Source organism: Populus trichocarpa, chromosome 1 (assembly GCF_000002775.5).
Source record: "Populus trichocarpa isolate Nisqually-1 chromosome 1, P.trichocarpa_v4.1, whole genome shotgun sequence".
NCBI classification, from domain to species: Eukaryota; Viridiplantae; Streptophyta; class Magnoliopsida; order Malpighiales; family Salicaceae; genus Populus; species Populus trichocarpa.
Genome location: NC_037285.2, coordinates 4,641,476 through 4,663,380, shown reverse-complemented (window position 1 = coordinate 4,663,380; position 21,905 = coordinate 4,641,476). Strand labels below are relative to the sequence as shown.

At 33.4% G+C, this 21,905-nt stretch overlaps 3 protein-coding genes and 1 long non-coding RNA gene across 6 annotated transcripts; 1 reads left to right on the top strand and 3 right to left on the bottom strand.

Annotated features, from left to right (window-relative positions):
* Window positions 1–510: 510 nt before the first annotated feature.
* Window positions 511–2,434, bottom strand: LOC7460573 (delta(3,5)-Delta(2,4)-dienoyl-CoA isomerase, peroxisomal). Its single transcript, XM_002297822.4, has 2 exons — window positions 1,674–2,434; window positions 511–882 (listed from the first exon to the last, which is right to left on the bottom strand). Exons 1-2 carry the CDS (start codon window positions 2,302–2,304, stop codon window positions 692–694), a joined length of 822 nt encoding a protein of 273 aa, XP_002297858.1. The 5' UTR covers window positions 2,305–2,434; the 3' UTR covers window positions 511–691.
* Window positions 2,435–5,640: 3,206 nt separating this feature from the next.
* On the top strand, window positions 5,641–8,067 carry LOC7482802 (bidirectional sugar transporter SWEET15). 2 transcript variants are annotated; one of them, XM_002299297.4, is made up of 6 exons: window positions 5,641–5,894; window positions 6,689–6,725; window positions 6,825–7,035; window positions 7,140–7,301; window positions 7,391–7,510; window positions 7,619–8,067. In XM_002299297.4, exons 1-6 carry the CDS (start codon window positions 5,843–5,845, stop codon window positions 7,883–7,885), a joined length of 849 nt encoding a protein of 282 aa, XP_002299333.2. In that variant the 5' UTR covers window positions 5,641–5,842; the 3' UTR covers window positions 7,886–8,067. The 2 variants fall into 2 exon arrangements, with proteins under 2 accessions (XP_002299333.2, XP_052301227.1); XM_052445267.1 differs by lacking the exon at window positions 5,641–5,894 and having other exon boundaries at window positions 6,682–6,725.
* Window positions 8,068–8,669: 602 nt separating this feature from the next.
* LOC7460572 (serine/threonine-protein kinase PBS1) lies at window positions 8,670–13,961 on the bottom strand. Of its 2 annotated transcripts, XM_002297821.4 has the most exons (5): window positions 13,275–13,961; window positions 12,522–12,730; window positions 11,273–11,462; window positions 9,665–10,056; window positions 8,670–9,544 (listed from the first exon to the last, which is right to left on the bottom strand). In XM_002297821.4, exons 1-5 carry the CDS (start codon window positions 13,393–13,395, stop codon window positions 9,068–9,070), a joined length of 1,389 nt encoding a protein of 462 aa, XP_002297857.3. In that variant the 5' UTR covers window positions 13,396–13,961; the 3' UTR covers window positions 8,670–9,067. The 2 variants fall into 2 exon arrangements, with proteins under 2 accessions (XP_002297857.3, XP_024443308.2); XM_024587540.2 differs by lacking the exons at window positions 12,522–12,730; window positions 13,275–13,961 and adding an exon at window positions 11,593–12,480.
* A 3,652-nt stretch (window positions 13,962–17,613) lies between these two features.
* Window positions 17,614–18,438, bottom strand: LOC112327109 (uncharacterized). Its single transcript, XR_002981149.2, has 2 exons — window positions 18,265–18,438; window positions 17,614–18,140 (listed from the first exon to the last, which is right to left on the bottom strand). It is a non-coding gene; the product is annotated as an uncharacterized LOC112327109 (long non-coding RNA).
* Between the last annotated feature and the right edge of the window lie 3,467 nt (window positions 18,439–21,905).

The following is a 21,905-nucleotide window of genomic DNA, read 5'->3' as shown; positions in this document are numbered from 1 at the left end:
GTTCGAGATAAAATCACAGTGCTTTCACAGAGGGAGGGATATGCTAAAAACAAATAGGAGGAAGGGGATGCTCTAGCTGATAAGACATGGGATTCCTACAAGGATTTCTGAAGTTCAAACCCGGGAGGAGTGACTTGGGATAGAGTTTGCTGCGTGCTACCCCTGGAAAACAGTCGAGTTATTTCAAAGAGAACAGAACAGAACTGCACAAACTACGAGAGTTGGACACCCAGCCTCCATAAAAACTCCTACAGTGGAGTAATTAAACCCAGCTAAGATTTCATCTGTTAGTAACTAAATGAGGTCACATGCTTAATTCCCCATGCTGCAGTCATGCAACAACGATCCAAAGTTTAGAGAGCCAAGATTAGCCATCCATTGACTTCTGATTTTCTTTCATTTTTTGCAGCCCACACTAGAATTAGAGTTCCATTTTGTCTATTTCTTTATCGACACTTCTCGTTCTCGTTCAACTGATACTTGGATTTTTGACAGTTCCAAATGCGAGCCTTATTAAGAAGAGTCCATTGGACTTCCATTTGCATTAATAACTGTTGAGAAACAACGTATCTATCTTGTTACAGGTCGACAAATGATGCATCATGTGGCGATGATGGATAATACATCAAGTTATTATATTAGATATCATCATTGAAAAATGTAGTACGTAGCCCAATTCATGAAGACAAGATCAAAGCTTCGAAAAGGTGGGTTTTCTTTTCTGTAAATGTGCTGAGACTGCCTCCATGAGATCATCAGACACAAGCATTGACGAGTTCCAAGTGGCTACATAATCCAATCCCTGTTCCAAACTGGATTCGCGACTTCTTAATAGAACGGCTTTTGTCCCAGTGACAGCAAGAGGCGACTTTGCTGCAATCCCTGTTAAAATCACCCTCACAACACATCATCTTCAGCAATTGTATGGTTCTAAAAACTTTGAAAGTGAAGTTTGCTGACGCAGTTGCCATGTAATATGCTAACAATAACAATAACTACTACAGCCAGCCCAAATCAATAATTTATGAGGCAGTTACCACATTTCCCACAACGCCTCAACTTACTAAAAAAACATCACAAGATACCAAAATGCAGAGTGTAGTTATGTTTGCTAATGCAAGAGAGAGAAATTGGTAAACATCATATCAGCACCAAACAAAAATCGTACTTAAACAAAACCTGCATTAGCCAACATCCTAATGCAAACATTCACATACCCAAAACAATAAAATTTCTAGTATTCAAGTCTCATACAAACTGAGCTACGGCTTTCACATAGCCCAACCACCTCATACAGAGAAACACATTGTTTCATATACATGCTCACTTGATAACTTCAATGCATATATAACATCATCATTCATCATAGATCAACACATTGTCAAAAATTTCATTTAATTTGATAATGAAGATATGGGGTTTTGCTCCAATGCAATAGCCATCATGGCTATTGGATTTGCAATTTAATTCAAAACTAATTTTCCTGATGATAATCAGGATTGCACCTATGCTCAAAACATACGCATTCTATCTAGACTTCCCCTAGAAAATTGTTCAAACTATCCCACCATATGCAAGCATGAAACATATGCCCTAATCCACACAATTGTCTAAATTTTAGACCTACATATAACGGTAAGAGCTAAAACCAACAAAGGATAAGACCAACTTACCCTCGGCGATGATTTTCACACCCTCATCCAATTCCTCGTTAGAACCAAAAACCTGAGAAACCAAACCAAACTCCTTGGCTTCCTGACCCGAGAACCTCCGACCAGTCAAAGCCAATTCCATTGCATTACCAAATCCAACAATCCCCGGCAACCTCTGTAACGTCCCTAAATCAGCCGTTAACCCCAAATCAACTTCCTTCACCGAAAAAAAAGCATCTTCACTACAATACCGAATGTCACAAGCTGTCACAATATCGATGCCGCCACCGATACACGCTCCTTTTATCGCAGCGATCACAGGCTTCCTGCACCGCTCGATCGCCGTGATCGCGTCCTGCAGGAACTTAATGTCTCGCCGGAGCCTCTCTCCGGATCGTCCGCGATCGCCGGAATCGTTGGCGATGGAGTTTAGGGTTTTTATGTCGATACCGGAGCAGAAATGGTCGCCGGTTCCGGAGAGGACGATGACGGACGCGTTAGGGTTTTGGTCGAGGGATTGGAGAGCAATCGGGAATTCAGTGAAGAAATCACGCGATAAGGCGTTTCGCTGAGATGGACGGTTGAGATTTAATTGGAAAACACCTGAGTTTGGGGATTTTTGGAATACATGGAGAGTTTTGTAGTGCTCCATTTCTGGCTTTTGTTTGGGTTGTGAGAAAGTAATTTCAAGAAAATGATAGAAAACTTTTAGAAGAGAAAGAACGAAGGCCTAAGCTAAACGACGACGTTTCTATTGTTCATGTTAAAAAGAAAAGTAGGAGAGAAAAGTAGTCGAACCCAGGCAACTAGATTCTACGTTCACACTTCACAGTGCAAACCACTACACCAAGAAATATCTTTGACCAGGATCCCTAAATGTATTATATATCTCATTTTCTGATCAATAATTGAGAATTTGAGAGTTAATGCGGTTGGTGATTTTTTTGGAAGAAATTGATATATTAAAAGGACTAACTAGAATATAGCTAAAAATAAGATACATGAAAGAAAAATAGAAAAGAAAAAAAAAAATTCACAAAAACAAAAGGTAAACACAAAAGGAAAGAAAAAGAAAATCAAACTAAAAAAGATTATCAGAATTGAAGGAGCTAGTATGTCACACTTAAAGTCTTGATTTGATATTAGATCAGTTTATAATACATTCAGGTCCTATAATTAAAGTAGTGTCGGTAATTATAGAATATTTATCTGCACATTTGAGCTAATTCGAGAGGTAATAAAGAATTAAAAAGAAATTGTTTTTAAAATGCGGTTGGTGATTGATTAGAAGAGTTGTGCACAATGATATTTTATATGGATGAGATTGAAATTAATTAGTGGTTTCGGTATAAACAAAAAAACCTTTCCTTAATTAGCTCATGCTTGATTAAGTTCTTGAGAGATAAGGCATTGGTGTTTCATTAGAAGAGTTGTGTACGACATTTAATTTCTTGTGTAAAAGCCGAGATTGAGATTAATCAATGGTTTTTGTTAAGCAAAATATTAAAATTCCTTAATTCGGTGAGGATTGATGCAGTCGATGACCTCAAGAGGGGCATTAAATCAAGATTAAAAGTAAAGAAAAAAGGATCGATGACGTGCCAATTATGAAATGAGTTTGAAATGTTGTTGTGCAGACTAAGGAGACATGTATCTATTGAAGATTTATCTTGAGATTGCACGTAATCAAGTGATCTCCACGTCACCAGAATTTTATAAGCTGATAAAGAGCAGATAAGAGTTTTAAAGTTTGGGAATTCAGCTTTTTATCTCCAGAAACAAAAGGTATGTATCTTCATGTTGAGCTTTATTAAATTAATCCAGTAAACGTCATCTTAATTTTTCTAGTTGATTACTAGCTTGTTTGTTATTGTGTTCAGCAGGTTTTTTTTATAAAATAATATAAAAAAAATTAAATAAAAAATGGATCGTGAGCTTCGTTGTCCCAAATCGTACATGTTAACTCACCCCACCACCACCTTATCACCATTCCAAAATCCAATAATGATGCTGTGTTCTGTCTGAAACCAACGGATGAAGATAAAGAAAATGGGGACACTCGATCAAAAGACATCGGCAGTATCTCAGGTTGTCTTTGACTGAAACTTGAAGGTTGTTACCGAGATCACATTCTCTAGCAACTCTGCCTTTACCTGCTGTTCACATTCAATTATTATACGAGAGGGATAGATGCCTTCAAATCATCAACATATATAGCAATCAATTATGCCACGCGTATGATCATATTACATGCTTAGCTGACAGTATTTGATATTTCATGTAACAAATGTCAGCCCCAGATTTAGTTCCGTTGCTTGCCTTGATTTTTCATTCTTCCTGCTGTCTGCTACATAGCATTGATTTGAATCCTTACGTTTATTATTAATTCTCTTATTCAATCATGTCCCTTTAATCATTGAAATCGGAAGAACAGTAGCTGTTTGCCTAGAAAGACAATATGACACTATATATATACCTTTTCATTCAGATCAAAAGCAAACGAAGGATAAGATATGATTGCGTTTTCACCTGCCTTTTTTTAAAGTTTGTTTACCTCGGAATTGATGGGTTTTTTGGTTTTTTTTTTTTTTTGAAGATTTTAAAAATAAAAAACAATCTGAAAAAACTTATTTAAAAATTACTTTTACAAAACATTACTCAACATGATGTCAAACAAGCGAACTCCGTTGATTCAATTTTAAATGTTTCCCTCTCTCTTTATTAAAAAGAAGATTTCCAGTAGTTGGTGAACACGAATAGCTAAATTACTAGCAATAATTAAACAGTTAAATTTGTATTTAGTGGCGTGTGATCAGTTAAGCTAGCACTCTATATATATATATATATATATATATATATATGATTTGGACTAAGCTTTTAACCTCAAGATCTTTTATGGAAATAATTAATTAATAACAGTACCCTTTTAAAGAAACTGATAGGCAAGCGAAGAAATTCAAGCGATTGGTTAGTTAGCAGTTGGTAAATTCAGCCTTAACAAGAACTGCAAATTAGCTGCCAAATAAATAAATTAGCTAAATGAAGTACAGCTAAATACAAACGTAGCATATTCCTGAAATAAATGCTAACCCTAGAAAGAATAACAGCAAAGAGAGAACAGCAGAAAATTAATCATTTGTTGTTTTATGAAATAGCAAGGTCATGTATTTTGTCATCTGCTTTCTCCTTGTATAACTGCAAAAACAGATGGCTTGGAGGAGAATAGAGCAAGATCCCCTCCATAACACGGCGTTTATTATAAGCCTAAATGCTTACATAAAACATACATTTGCATGCACACACCACACTGCTGGCTATCAAACAAAAAACAGAAATACTGTAACTTAAGCTGACGTGTTAATGCGTGTTTGGTTTTTTTCTTTTTCCTTTTGTTTTCGTTTGAGAGGATTCAAGAAGAGGAGAGAAGAAGATTTGTAAGAGGAGAGATCGAAACGGCTAAAAAGAAAAGAAGAGCTATGGAGAAGTCACGTGAATTAAGCTTTGTATTAGGGGATAGCTTTGCTGTATGTTAGTAACGTAAGAGCCTCGACACATTCTTCACTAATCCATCCCACTCTCTGTCAGGGTGCGTGCAATGTATGATCCTCCACAAAGACCACTGCTAGTGCATCTAATTAAATGTCATAGAATTCATGATTAAGTAAATTCTACTGTTGATTAATTAAAGCCAAATCAACAATTATAACCAAGGAGTGAAACTTTTCTCTGTAAAAGGTGGTGTTCTTAAGAATAAAAAATTATTGTATGCATGCTCATTAATTGGGTCCGAAATGTAAGCACGCGAGGAGGAGGGTACGTGGGAAAAGGAAAGGTGATTGTGTAAAATGAACTTGGGCTACGCCACCTACTAATTCTCCACTTGTCATGCAACAAGAATGAGTTCAATACGCACACTCTCCTGTGTATAGTTTTTCACATGTAAATCAACAGTGTGTATTTTTTGTGTGTATATAAAGGGTTCTCAAAACCTTGGCTTGCCATCCTCTAGCTCCAGTTGTTTGCATGAGATCATTGAGAGAAGGGAGAGCTTTAGGTAGCGAGTGATTCTTAGACACAGAAAGCAAGGGATCCTTACTTTGTTTGAGGCCCTCTGCTTCTTCTGTTTCTTAGTTTCCACATATAGAGAGGTTCTAGTTTGGTGTTAATTTATTGAGGAGGAATTAGTTCAGATGGCAGTGATGAACATGCAGCATCCTTTGGCATTTACGTTCGGCATCCTCGGTATGTTATGCACCATCCTTTTCTTTTCATTAATGAGGAAAAATTTAAAGAGTTTAGCTTGAAAATCAATGCATACAAATATACAGAAAGAAAGCTAGCTGTAGGAGGCACAACTTCCTCCCTTTTCTTCCTCTCTTTACATGATCGATACTTGCAAAACGTTTATCTTTAGCATCCTCTCAGTAGTTAATCTCCTTTAGGTTCATGGTATTGTCAACAGTTAGCTAGCTAACTTCTAGATTTGCAATCTACTCACATCTTCTTCGTCTTCTTCAACGTTTTGTCACGCAATTATAATGCTAATTAAGTAATATGGTTAAGATGTCAATTAGTTGTCCTAATTCTATGTACTTGTAGTTGTTGGTTTCCAGATAGTTATTTGCTAGTAATAATGCCAATAGATCCTTAATTCTTCTAATAATTAATGTATGTGAACTCGATAATAAAATCACGATCTACCTTCCTCGTTATTCGAGTATATATTATTTGTTTTGTAACCAAAAAAAGTAAGATTGTTCTACCTGTACTCCTTTCCTTTCCTTTCCTGAAATTAACCTTTGCTAAAAATAATTAAGGGGAAAGTGATCATATGTTAGAGATCTTCTCCTGACACCTTATAAAGAATTTAGAAGCAAAACAAGGACAAAGAAAGAAAACAAGAAAAATCTTATTGTCAATCCTAGTTATGTTCACCCATTCTTTCTCTGATCATCAAGATGTTGCTCCATGTTGTTGTTAATTTTTATGGATGACTAGCTGACTAATCGGTAAAATTCTTTTATGCATGATGACAGGTAACATCATCTCATTCATGGTGTACCTGGCTCCAGTGTAAGTACATATTGTGCATGAGTTTGTGTTTCTTCGCTTGTTGTTCTTGATTATGAAAATCCAACGAAGAAAATATTAAATAGCTGTTTTTTCTTACAGGCCAACATTTATCAGGATTTTAAGGAAAAAATCAACAGAAGATTTCCAATCCTTGCCTTATCTCGTGGCATTGTTTAGTTCTATGCTTTGGCTCTACTATGCAATGCTCAAAAACGATGAAATTCTTCTTGTCACCATCAACTCATTTGGATGTGTCATAGAGACTATATACATTGCCATTTATATCGCTTATGCAACAAGAGAGAGCAAGGTATATATGCATGATTTATCAATTGCTACCACTGCTTTACTCAAGATTTAACTTGGAATATCAATAATCCATTTTAATGATATGAATTGAGTTTTGGGATGCAGGTCTCAACAATCAAATTGCTTCTTTCTATGAACATGGGGTTGTTCTCGTTGATCATTCTCCTTACACATTTTCTTGCAAGTGGTTCAACTCGTGTCAAGGCTCTTGGTTGGCTTTGTGTTGCCTTCTCTGTATGCGTTTTTGCAGCACCCTTAAACATTGTGGTGAGTTTGACTTCTGAGTACTGAACTACAACTTCATAATTTTAGCCAGCGTCATGTTTTTCACCTATCATTTACTTGTTTTTTTGTAGAAACAAATCATTCGAACAAAGAGCGTTGAGTTCATGCCGTTCACCTTGTCATTTTTCCTTACGTTGAGCGCTGTCATATGGTTTGCCTATGGCCTTTTCATCAAGGACATGTGTGTTGCTGTAAGTGATTTCCATGCAATACTTCCGAAAAATAATTAAAAGAAATCCACCTATTTCATTTAAGCTCAGCCGTTAAATTAATCTCTTTGTTTCCTTGTGAATTCGCAGCTTCCGAACATCTTGGGCTTCGTCTTGGGGTTACTTCAGATGCTGCTGTATGGAATCTACAGAAATGCAGAGAAAAAGAAGATACCAGCTGAAAACTTGAAGAGCATTGTCATACTAGGCACATTAGGGGCTTCTGAAGTATATCCAGTTGATCCTCAACCTGATGTGAGTGCAGCGGAGCATGACCAAACAGAGGAGTCTAAGGAGAATGAGAAAAGCATGGAAGCTTCCCACGATGACCTCCAATCAAATGAATGTGCAGTTTGAGCTACCTGTATTTATTTATTATGACCTTGTTACAATCTTCCTCACTGATGATCATGCTATGCCATTGATCCCCTACCAGTTGCATTAATTTCATGCTGTACACTCTGTATGAGTGAGATGTGTCTGCTTCCCTCTTGGTATAAGAGATGAATGAATCAAAAGCACTACAAAATGTTAATTTTGTTTGTGTTGTTTTTTTTTTTTTTTTTTGTTTACACGTTAGTGAGCTTACTTGGGAACACTGGGTAAAACAGACCATACAGCTTAAATTAGGCTTCTCTTTATTAAAATAGATGCGTGGCCTAGCTAGCTTGCAGCATCTTGTGAGCCCAATTTCATGCGGTCTTCTCTGATTGACCCTTGATTTTGGGCAGGCCATGTGAAATCCTGGTTGCCATACAAAACACTTCCACCAGAGAGCCACGTGTAGAAGGTTCGTGAGTTCCGTTTCGTTATTGGCATGGCTTCCTCCTTTTGATCTCTCTTCAATGAAATGAACTTTCCTATCATCTAAAGCAACATAACAGGCACTTCCATACTGATAAAACATGGTACACCTGGGACCAGGGTATGGATAAAACTTGTACATTTCCAAGTCATATTCCAATAAATAGCAGCTCTGGGAAAGATGGTAAGTGGCATTGACAGAGGAAAGGGGATTTACTCTGTTAAATGGTTGCATCGAGTCTTTTTCACCTTGACAAGAAATATTTTAAATGCAAAGATTGTTTTGTGCTCTGGTAAATAATGTGTGAAAGAATGCATCACGAGATTACCACATCAATTAGTTGATAAAATTACTTTCATTGGTCGGTAAAATGTCGTCGAAGAAGACTACAGAGTACAGACAGCTGAAATGTTTATGCTTGGAAGGAACCTACAAGAGCAAGAAGAACATGACCTAGACGTCTTAACTCTCAAAAATTTTTGAATACGTCTTGTTCTTTTCTTGCTCTCCTAGATGATAATGTACACTCTCAGATTATGCTTTTCTTCGTTATCATCATCTTCTTGTTCTATGTTTCAACATAAAGAACACTAACTGGCACCAAATCCCTTACAAGCAGCAAAGCAAAGCTTAAATTTCCAATGTTTCTTCTTCACTCGGTGATGGTGACTGAAGTGCAGGAAACTAGACAGTAAGGAAATATGATGCCAGGCATCATTATAATATTTTGTGTACTATCCATTACTGCCATCAAAACTTCCTTGAGCATTTTGGCGTTGTTTCTCTCTCCAATTTTCTCCCCACATCTTGGCCTCAGCAACTGCTCGTTCTCTATCTAAATCCCTGTTTAACATCTTAGCAGTTTCTCTTGGTGAGTCCTCTTTCTCGGACCCATCCAAGTCCCATCTGCGTCCCGATCCTCCACCTTCCTCATTCCTTGATAACTGTCCACCTCTCTCATCTCTCTGTCTTTTTTCATCCCTGTCCCCTGAACCTCTGTGGCCATGACCATTAGGTTCATAAGCCTGGTTCGCTAAATAAGAAAGTGCGGTGACCACATCCCCAATGAGAGGACGTGCAGCAGCCTGCTCCTGGATGCACATGGATGCCACAGCTAGAGCCTGGTAGAGTCCTCTCATTGGATAACGTCCCTGCAGTCGTGGATCTGCCAATTTTGAGAATTTCCTGCGATCATTGAATAATGGACGTGCCTGCATAATGGTAAAAGCTCCTCCATCAAAACACAATTATCACATGAGCATAGGAAAAATGTACAGACAAAAAGGACCATAGAGAATGGGCTAAACTGCAGAATGGTCAAAGTTAATTACCCATGCGACAAGGTTCTGTTCTCCGTGTGGTTGAGTGCTGTCAATTGCTTTACGACCAGTTATCAGCTCTAAGAACACTACCCCAAAACTGTAGACGTCAGATTTTACAGTCAATTGTCCTGTCATGGCATACTCAGGAGCACAGTAACCATAAGTGCCCATAACCCTGGTGGAAACATGTGACTTGTCCCCAGTGGGGCCAAGCTTTGCAAGCCCAAAATCAGAAAGCTTTGGATTAAATCCTTCTTCCAGTAAAATGTTGGATGACTTAAAATCCCGATAAATAACAGGAGGGCTTGCTTTATCATGCAGGTATTCCAAACCTTTGGCTGCACCAGCCGCTATCTTCATTCTTGTGTTCCAATCTAGTGGTTCCTTCTCAGGTGGAAGATCTGCAGAAGGATCCATCAACCAGTGAGTTAAATAAAATAAAAAATATGAAATATGTTCAGTGAAAAGCAACTCCAGAATTGTAGTGCACACACCAAGCATTAACTTCAATCAACACTATCCTAAAATCTCAAGCATGAAACGTCATTTTCCTTATAGTGCTTCTGTGCATGTGCGCATATTTAACATTTCAATAGCCTACTGTGTTCATATATCAACATCTGCCTCCTTATTTGATGATGTGACCATCATGTCCCTTATAAATTTTACTTTCCTATTCCAAATTATTCAAATTGCAAGAGACACAATCTTTGATATTTGAAGCTGTCATTCAAAGAAACCAACCAATGAATTGAGAGTCCATAAATATTAATGTGGACGGTCAATCTATCTGAATGATAAGCCAATGAGTATCACTAAGCAGTAAATTCTGCTTCTAATATCTCAAAAATAAACTCGTCAATTAAGAAAATGAAATATAGACTCTGATATTTATTTAGTGCATTACCTCAGAAATCAGAACAACCTTGTACAACTAAACTAACTTATTTGAACAAAATTTTACTCTGATCAAATGCTAGTTTTATGATGAAAGATATTCCACTTTCACTGGCTATGCTATGATCTCAATGACAATCAAATCCACCTCAGAAACCAGAATAAATCCAACAATGTTAATGGAATGTTTCAATGCTGTTAAAGATGAGCTAAACAAAATGAAGAGATAGAAAGACAAGAGAACATGCATCACGATTTCTACCCACCACTGAGTTTTTTATTAAAGAAAATCAGTATCACCTACAAGGAAACGGGAGGAGAAAGAGAGATCATGATACCTCCTCTAACCATAATCAGTGGAGAAAGCTCATTGGTTTAATAAGTCATCAGGGATGTCCCTACTAGATTCTCCAATAACCTGACATGACCATGCTCTTGTCTTTGCTTTAACCAACCTCAAATTAAAAAGCTTACCTTTTAGCTTCTCTATGGCATAGGTCATGATGCTTCATAGCTGGTCCTATCTTTGAAATTTTTCTTTGGAATATTTATCACTTTGATGACTCAGCATTGTACAGTAATTTTATTTTGAAAGTTCAATCATTGGGTTTAACACTGATAGTAACTTCAGAGGAGCTAGGGACCTTGATAATACAAATAAATGAGAGAGAAATGATACAAAAATTAAAATTGAAGATTTAGAAATGCAAGGAATGTTACCGTGAAGGTGATCTTCCAATGATCCCAGGGGCATAAATTCATAGACAAGGAGCCGCTGATCCCCATCAGCACAATAGCCAATCAGGTTCACAAGGTTTGGGTGATGTAAAAGGCTCAGCATGAGAACCTCCACTAGAAATTCCCTATTACCCTGGAGGCCATTCCTATCCAATTGTTTGACAGCAACAACCTGTGAAAAATAGGAAGTGAGTAGAAATTAAAAAACTCAACCATGTCCACCACTCTCCAAAGCTGACGCCCTCATGTTAGTCCATCAACGTATAATAGGAATTTCAAAAAACTTCTGACCAGAAACCCACCAGACTTTCACTAAGGCATCATAAATTTAAGCTTCGCAGAAAGAGCAAAACTATTTGTTGCCAAAATCAATCCCATCTGCTGCTTTCCCTAGAAAAATTATCAATTTCAAGCAACAACGGCAGCCGGGAATGGATTCGATGTCAGTTGAACAACAAAGAAAAACTTAAGGAATAAGTGTTGTTTAACTGGCCTAAAATTAAAAAGGATACCATCAATGACTCATCAGAATATTAGCATATCAATGGCTCCATACAGATATAAAAATTGATTCCGCAAACTTCAGAGTCAAGGTTACCAGAGATGGATTAATTAGTGTACATATGAGATCGTCAAGAACTACAAGGTTCTAATATCACTGCAAAGAGTTTAACAACCATGCTGACCTAATGGTGATTTAACAAAGCTTTAATCCTTGTCACCCAATTAAGGGACTGTAATAAACAAAGACAGGTCCTCATAACTTGATATTTCTATCCTCATCTAAGTTGAAAAGTAAAGGAGAAAACAATTAAGAATCGATTTCTTGTGCTAAACTGTGAATGAAGGAGGTCGGATAGGTATCCTGTGATAATAAACCCATAACAAAAGAAAATATATCTCGGTTACATTTTGCCTTCAGAACTGCAAATAGTAAATTGACCATATACCTCTTAGCAGTGACTGATTTTGTAGTCTTTTTTTCTGCTGTATCCAGTTGTTCAGTGGCTTTAATTTACTTTCAAGTGATTGCAAATAGTATTTAAGTTTGGAATCAGTCTTGTATCGAATTTAAATACATTTTCTTAGGATCCTGGGGATCTTTGTGTTGTTTTACTTCATCCCTCTCATTATTTCAAGCACGATAATTCATTGACAAAAAATAGGTGGTCTAAAATCAGTGCTTATAGGTCTGTTAATCAGATGGGGGAGAAAAAGAAGAAGAATTTACCTGACCAGTGCTCTCAAGACACCCTTTATATACACGTCCGAATCCCCCTTCACCTAAGAAACACTCCGGCATAAAATTCTTGGTTGCAGCTGCAAGTTCACGAAAAGCAAAAATTTGAGCAGCTATATTGACACCAGGTGCATCCTTTGGACTTGGCAATTGCCTTTTGGATTGTCCTCCGTTGCTTCTTGGTCTGAGCCTGTCAGATCCTGTAAATTCCATCAAAACAAAGAACTCAGATCGATAAAAAAAAAATTCATTTACTTTCAACCAGGCACTATAAGATTAAGAATTTCAGTCCTCAAATTCAGTGAGATCAATAGAACAGTTGCATAGCAATGGTCATGAATTGAACCTCCAATAAATGATGGTTCCAAAGAGACAAATTGATAATTGAATTAAGTTACTAATACCCCCAATATCTACAACCTTCTAATCACCAATCAGATCCAACCCGAATGCTCGAATATTTCACCAAAGAATGAAAAACTCTTTACAAGCTGCATGAAAATCCAGTGGGGTCTACCAGAACCAATCTTAAGTCTATCATTCTAGAATTTCATCATCAAGTACTCGTAATAAAATAGGAAAAAAGAAAAGGCAAAGCAAGTGTTATTGATGTGATATCCACAAATATTACAAAATCAGAAAGTAACCAGATCAGATCAAGCAATGACAAATATGAAGAAACAACTAATTCATAAAAAGCAAAAATATTGATTATTAACAAAAAATAATAAAACAAAAACTAACCAGAAGACAACTTGGAGATGTTAGAAGGAACAGTAGGCAAAGTTTGCTTCAGATCATCAGATTGTTTCTCTCGATTCAGCTCCTCTTCTTCCCTTGAATCAAAACAAGGAAAACAGCCCATCTCCAGAAATCCAATAACAAAGCGTTTCACAAATCCTTAAGCTTACAGGTGCAATCCAAAACTCAAATCAGAGCTTCATTACTCTAAAAAACATTTGCCTTCTTCTTCTTCTTCTTCTCCCCTTAGATATAATATTTCACACAAATCCCGTCAAAAGAACCATGGAATGGAATTATAATGGTCAGGATAATATTAACTTCTCTATCTCTATCCGATGAGTCAAAACGACAAAGTAAAGGAATCGAGAAGTTGAAGAAACACCAATAGCAATAACAGAGAGAGAATATGAAGAGACTTTACTTTATCAAGAACCAAAAAGAAAAAACCTTTTCTTGGGTGCGTGTCATTTCTTGCTGGTGAGGAGAGCGAGAGGGGGGTTTGTTGGCAGTGAGAGAGAGAGAGAGAATAGAATGTAAGAAGACAGAAGCCGGCTTTTGTCTACACTAACAACTAACTGTATACGTCCCAACTTTATAGAGAGACAGAGAGGGTATGACAGCATCTCTCTCTACACTCTACCCCTCTCTTCCCTGTCTTTGACCGCTATTAAATTTTACAATTTCTTTTTATTTATTTTTTTATGTATAGTGTGTGAGTCTGGATATTCTTACCGCTTAAGGAGAGAAATTTTTCTTACCATGTTATGTTGCCTTTGGTTTTTCATTACAAGATCATAACGTAAACGGTGTGAACTGACGCGAGAATTAATTAAAAAAGGTCAAATGGCGGGACTGACGGAGGAAACAAGAAGATTTAATTCCATTGTTTTGTTTTGCAGGTCGGGAAGTCATTCGTAACGGAACTTTTTTTTCCTTGTAGCTAGGTACATGATCAAACTTGCACCCCTTGCCTGCACGTTCTCGGGGTATTATGTTCTGTTTAGAAGTATAGTTATGGTTATTTTTTAAAATATTTTTTATTTTGGAATGCATCAAAATATTTTTTTTATTTTTTTAAAATCAGCGCATCAAAACGATCCAAAACATAAAAAAAAATTAATTTTTAGCAAAAATAAAATTTTAATTTTTTAAAAACACGGGTTGGCTCGCGTTTCCAAACACTTTCTTAAACAATGTTTTACCCATAATTTTTAAATCTAATTAGGACGTCAATATTATACGTTATGCAGGTTGTCCTTGTTATCTAGATTAACTTGATTTTTTTATTTTATAAAAAATATATATATATTTAAAAAAAATGAAAAGAAATTAATAGATTTTGAGCAGGTTTTGACTGATTTTTTTATGAATTGTCTAGGTCAACTCAAATTTTAATTAAGTTAAATCCCTCTTTATTTTTATTAAAACTCAGTTTAACTTAGGTGTTGGGTCACCCGAATCATGTGCCAACCTATTAGTTCGAGTTGGGTTTGAAAATAGTGGTTTAACCATGTTGCATTAGTTAGAAACTAGTTTTTCCCCGGCAATCAGTTAAAACCTATTTTTATTTAATTTTCTAACTGCTAAGATAATTATTTAAAAAACATTGATAATTTAAATTATAGAGTAAAATGTATTTATTCCATCAAAATTATATCTTCTTGGTTATTCTATTTTTTTTATTTAACTAAAACATGACTTTTTCATCAATATCAAGGTCTTTTCAATACATTACAATAATTAAAATAGCAAATCATAAAAATCCAAAGTCTAGTTTTTTTAACCCTTTAAACTTCATTTTCAGGTTGTTCTCACTTTAAAATACACTAGAAGCATGTTAATAACCTCAATAATATTATTCTCAACTCTAAAAACCTAAATCATTAAAAAAGTTATGAACCTCTATTTATTTTTGGACATGCTCAAAGAGAAAATAAACCATTATTTAACTTTTTTCTCTAAGATGAATCCATTGACATTAAGATTAGCCTTTTATGTTCTATATTTGGTTGGTCAAAGGTTTTTCTCTATCTTTTTTTTTTTCAATAACTTTCTCTTTCATATCTCAAAACCTATTGACTGAAATACAATGAATTTTTTTTAAAAAAAAAATCAAAACAACATTGTTTTGACTAAAAAAAGTCATTAAATTTTACCCTTAGTCATGGGTTTACCAAGGTTTTTTATTTGGTTAGGTTAAGTTATTAATTTTTTTTTCTAAAGTTATCACACCACTATTAACTTTAAAACTCTATATAAACTAAATTGTGTGTAGTTACTTTTTAAATAGGTAAAATGAAAACACAACACTAGAAGGTAAGAAGCTAGAAAGATAGAATTGAAGTTGCATAGGATTATCATACCGAATCCTAATTTATAATTTTCTTATTTAATATTTTTCTTCAAGTAGTGTATCTCTCTAAAGGTTTACAACTTCTTAAATAAAATCTAAAAACTAATTTAAACAATTTAGAAAATCTAAAAACAAAAGAAAATCAATAAAAGTCATAAACAAATCAAATAGAAAAAATAAAAATAACCAAGAAAACAATATTTTTTCCCTAAAAATCCTCATGTATCATATAGTAATATATATATATATATATATATTAAGAGTTGAATAGATTTTTTTTATATTTTGTCCATCATTAATCATCTAAAATATAAAAATAGTTATTTTATCTTATACAATACTACTAAATATAATTTTGTCTTTGTTTGTTGTTCTATTCTATTTATATTGTCTTTATTTCTTTTATCCTCGTACAGTAACCAAACATTAATTTATAACATCTCTAGGTGTAGGGGAACAGTAAATTGCCAAGTTATTTTCATATATTTTACAACAAGTATTTACTATTCCATTATTAGGTATTATCAATTTTATATCCAAGTTATTTTCTGTATAGTAAACTTTTTTAAAAATTGTTAGTTTTATATAAAATGAAATAATTTCTTATAAAACAAAAGTATAGTTTGGAGGGAAAACCTTTGAAATCGATGCAAATTTTTTATTGAGAATTTTTAAAAATTTGAGGGCAAAGATGATATAAAAAGTTATTTGATTGTACTATATATTGAGACTACTCGTGTTCTTATTAATTAGTGGTATTTTTAAAGTCCTAGTAGTGGTATTTTTAAACTCAAGAGATTTTACTACATAGTTAAAAATATAGTAAATCGATGTAGCTAGGTGATATATACACCTTTAACACCATTCAATAAAATACATAGTTTAGTTAATTAATAAATTGTATAATTTGAATTTTAGGCTATCTCTGCATAATTGGTTTTGATAATTTAATAATTTGGTCTCTCGATGCCTCAGATTACAAACTCGCCCAAAATATAACAATTTAATTATTACCTTTTGTTTTTATTTATTAATGGAAAAAAAAAACAGATTATTTTATTGTTTATTCATCACTCGTAGTTAAATCCATGTGATTATGTATCATTTATATATTCATTATCTCCTCTTATTGTTTTTCTACTTTAAGAATAAAATTTAATGATTATTTATTATTATTATTATTATTATTATATATAAATCCATGTGATTATGTATCATTAATTATTATTATTATTTTTTTATTATTTTTTTTTTTGATTATCGTGGGTGTCCGGGCCAGCTTGCGCGCACCTCGACTATCATTAATTATTTTATGTGGACGAGATATATACAATCAATTTTTATGTATACAATTAGATTTGAGAATTTAAATAAGCTTTTAATTTGTTTTTGTCATTAGTTTGTATCATCAAAAAGATCGGATGTTGTCTTAAAAACTATTTTATACCATCGGTGTAATGAAATTCTTTTCCTTTCCAAACAATAAATTATAATTTCTTCTGAAATAATTAATATGAGAATAGTGTGCGTGTTTTATAAAACATTAATACATTTTTTATGGTTTTTATTAGAAAAAACACGTTAACTTTGCATTTTATTAATTATATTGCAAATTAACTAACTGGTAATGGAGGCATATTTATCCGAATGATGCACCATTCATCTCCCTTTTCACAAGCTTCTTTCAATCTTCATATCCTCCGAGTTCATCTGATTGTAATTGTTAAGCCTCCACATCTATCTATTTTTTCAGGCGAACCTCCATTGGAGGTTCATAACGTTTTCTATATCCATAGTTTTTTTAATATATAATAATAATGCTTGTTAGGTAGAGAAAGATTTACAATTTATATGTCTTAATTAAACAGAAAATGACGAAGAAAATATATGCGAAATTGATTACATGTAGATGTAGTCTAAGAAAATTAAAACATTACGTGCTCATTCGTGCATTTCAAAAAAAAAAAAACAAAGACAAAAAACATAAATATATAAAACCGTACATATATATAAAAATATTCTTCCATATCTATCTTCATTGCCATGGAATGCATTTCAACCTCCATCGTGCAAATCTTCATTCTAAAAATATTAAAAATTAAATTTAAAAAATTTAAAAAAATATATTATTTTAATATATTTTAAATAAAAAATACTTAAAAAAACAAGTTAACACAATCCCATATAATTTTTAAGTCTGAACCCATCTAACCATAATCACCACCATTTATTCAACTAGGCCACCACCTTCACCTGTCATTGTCGTCTTCACCAAGACCACCATCTCCGCCATTGCACAACCACTGCAAAACCACAATGCACATAAATCACCACTAACAAATCCTTGTTTCCGCTCTAACACCATAACCACTACCAACACACCCATAAGCCACTAGCAACAAACCCATAAACCATCGCCTCCGCCACAGCCATACCACCGGTCCACCACCCTGTCACTTAAACCAGCTGGATTCAAGATTCCTTATTTTCGAGTACCCAAAAAGCTCCTCACTCTATAAATCAGATCAAGAAATAATAACCCCCAAATCTTTTAGTTGAAACCGATTATTGAATCTTGTACTGATTTTTATTTTCCATAAACCAAAATATATCATATCAAACAAGAAAAGAGCTTACCTCTTGAGTAACCGGACGTGCAAACCTCTTGAGTAACCGGTTGTTGCTCTTTTGAATTTCGGACGGGTAGATATATGCCATCGTATGGATTTAAGAGGAAAACATTGAGCAGGCGGTACATAACTATCATCCCACGGACAGTATTCCAAAAGCAAACACAAAATTGGAGGGAGGATTATTAAACTATTAAAATAAATTAAAAGGTGTAGTAAAATTACGATAGCATTTTTATCGTTGATCTAGACTCATTTACACGATATATTAAAATAATAAAATTATAATTTTGTCATTGTTAACAAAAACATAAATGATCTTAGAAGCAGGTATAATAATCTCTTTTTTTGTACAGTGAAATAATTAATATATCTTTAGAGGCAAAAATTAAAGCATCGGTGGGCATAATTATTTTTTACCTTTTCATTTTAAATATATAGTAAAATGACCACAATACCCTTGAATTAAAGTTATCTTTGCCTTGAATCAACAGATTTTATGTTCCTTTCCTCTTGGTTTTTTTTTATATATAATTATTGAGTCTGATGAAGGGCAATCTAGTATTTAAACATATATAAAATCACTACCAGAAAATTGATAAATACAAACGGAAATACCGAGGGAATATTTCCGTCGGTAAATTTCCGAGGGATTTTACCGACGGAAATATTCCCTCGGTATATACCGAGGGAATTACCGTGGGAAAAAAAATTAAAACAAAGCAAAAAAAAAATGATGACGTGTCATTTTTACCAACGGAATTACCGACGGAATAAATTCCGTAGGTGATTCCGTCGGTAAATTTGTTGGTAAATTGTGAATACTGTTCATCATGTTAATTACAAAGGGAATCACCGACGGAATATTCCGTCGGTATTTTCCAAAGAGTAAATCACCGACGGATTGAAAAGTCGTCGGTGTTATTTGGCGGTTTTCTGAAAAAATTCAATTAATTTAAAATTTTCATTTAAATATTACAGACGGAATCACCGACGGATTGAAAAATCATCGGTAATTTTTTGGCGGTTTCTGAAAAAATTTTACGAAATTGAAAATTTAAATTAAATATTACCAATGGAATTACCGACGGAATAATTAAAAAATATTAATATTTAATTATCCGTCGGTAAATCTGTCGGTAAAGCGTCCCAATAAAAAGCTTGAATGCCCTTATTTCACAAGAGACAGACCCGTTTCTTATTATTATTATTCTTCTTCTTCTTCTTCTTCACTATATGTAAAAAACATCATTAAGGTATGTCTTCTTCTTCTTCTTCACTTTATGTAAAAAACATCATTTCTTATCTATTTCTTTCTCTTCTTTTCTCTCCTCATCTCCTTCTCTTTTCCTCCATGCTTGGGTATGTCTTCTTCTTCTTTCTTCTTTTATCCTCTTAGTTTTTTTTTTTTAATTAATATGCTTAATGAAATTTTTTTCTCTCCTTAGCTTCACTTGCAACTACATTAAGGTAAGATTTTTCTTTTTTCTTCTTTTTTCATGATTTTTTTCACTATATTTGTTCTTTATTTTATTTTTAATTGTTTTTGTTCTTAATAATTGTATAAATGTTGTTGTGAGATTTTTTTTTTCATATGAGATCAATTTTTAGTAGATTTATTTATAGGATTTTTAAATTTTTAGCAATTGCAACTTCATTTTTTTCATATGAATTTTTTTAGTTGAATTTATTTTTTTATTTTATTTATTTGTTGCAAATTTGTTTGAATTGATTTTCTTATTCTTTTTTCCAAGCATTTTGAGTATATATTATACAGTGTTAATTTAATTATTTTATAATTTTATAAAATGAATTTTTTTAAAATGTTTTTCAATAATTACCGACGGAAGTTCCGTCGGTAATTCCGTCGGTAAATCACTCGGTAATTCCGTTGGTAATAAAAAAATTATTACCGACGCGTCTGTTCCGTCAGTAAATCCATCGGTAATTCTATTACCAACGGATTTACCGACGGACAAAACATTACCGACGAACGATTCACCGACGGATCATTTCCATCTTTGATTCCGTCGGTAATATAATTACCGATGGAACATGTGTCTTACACCGACGGAAAAATTCCGTCGGTAAAACTGTTAAATCTTGTAGTGAATATTAATTAATTTAAATAAGTCGGTTGCACATGACATTCACATCGACACATGTGGGTGCTTTTGTGTTATTCAGATGGCGCATACATCCTTGTTTGGTGGCCAAAATCCAACTTTCATGGCAGCGTTTTAATTCTCATGGCATCGCCTCTATTCTTGGACGACGTGTTCCATAAAAAATATCAGGTTTTGCACCAATGATCGTTTCTTTTTTTCTTTCTTATTTCCTCTCTCCTTCACAGTTTTAGAGCCTTCCCTTACACACTTTCAAAGCAACCCTTATGTTTTTTTCTTTTCGATTTTTATTTGTATTTTTTTAATTTAAAATAATACATAGAATTGAGAATTTCTTTCAATTCAACCCTCATTTTATTTTTTTATCTTTCAAATTTGGTCTCTATTCCTTTGATTGTTAATTTTTTTAATCATTCTCTGAATTAAATTATCTTTTCAATTGCATCCCTCAATATTTTATTTTATTCTCTTAATTTATTTTTTTTAATTACATCCCTCAATATTTTAGTTCATTTTATTTTATATTGGATTTTGTCATTATTTTATTTGATTGCTATTTGTTTTGTTTTTAATTCTTTTTTATTAGAATTTTCTTTTTCGATTTCATCCCTTAATATTTTATTGATCTAGATTTTGTTAATCTTTCGGGTCACAAGTTTGAAAGATTAGACCGGGTTAGTTTATATCTTTTTTTCATTTTTTTTTACAATTGATTTCTTCTAATTCCATCCTTCTATGGAGTTATCTTGTTTTCATATATCAGGTAACATGTTTGGCGTATTAACCCTGCTTTTAACCTGACCCAATATTTTTTTTAATTAATTCATTTTTATTATTGTCTATTTTTTATTATATTATTAAATTAATAGAGGTTTAATCCAATTCTCAAATTTATTTTACTTTTAAAAAAATGCTTTCATTAACTAAATATTGTTTTCCGTGGTTAAAAAAATTGGTTCGGCCGTGGCGTGTTACGTGCCACCAATCTAATTCATGTATACAGGAGATCAAGAAATTAGTGGGAAATGGGAAAAGTCTATACGCTGAAATATCAGTTTTTGTCTTTGACTAAAAAATGAAAGTCAAATGGTTATTTTCAGATCGGAGTTTTCACTTTTCAGTCTTGAAATGATATGGCATGGGATACTAGTAATTGTAATTGCAGTTTTTTTTTAAGTATTAAAAATATTTTTAAAAAAATTTAAAATTTTTTCTTTAAAATTAAAATTTTAAAATGTTTTTAAATTGTTTTAATATGTTAATATCAAAAATAAATTTTAAAAAATAAAAATTATTTTAATACACTTTTAAATAAAAAATATTTTAAAAAACAACTATTATTACAATACCAAATATACTCCAAACATGCAATCCATACACGTTATAACTTAGACATTGGTTTACAAGTTTTAAATTGGAGAATTCAGTCTTCATTAACAGGATGTTTGTGCAATGAGTGGTTTTATTGTGTTTTAAAAACAATATTTTTTTATTTTAATTTTTAATTTTATTTTTTATTATT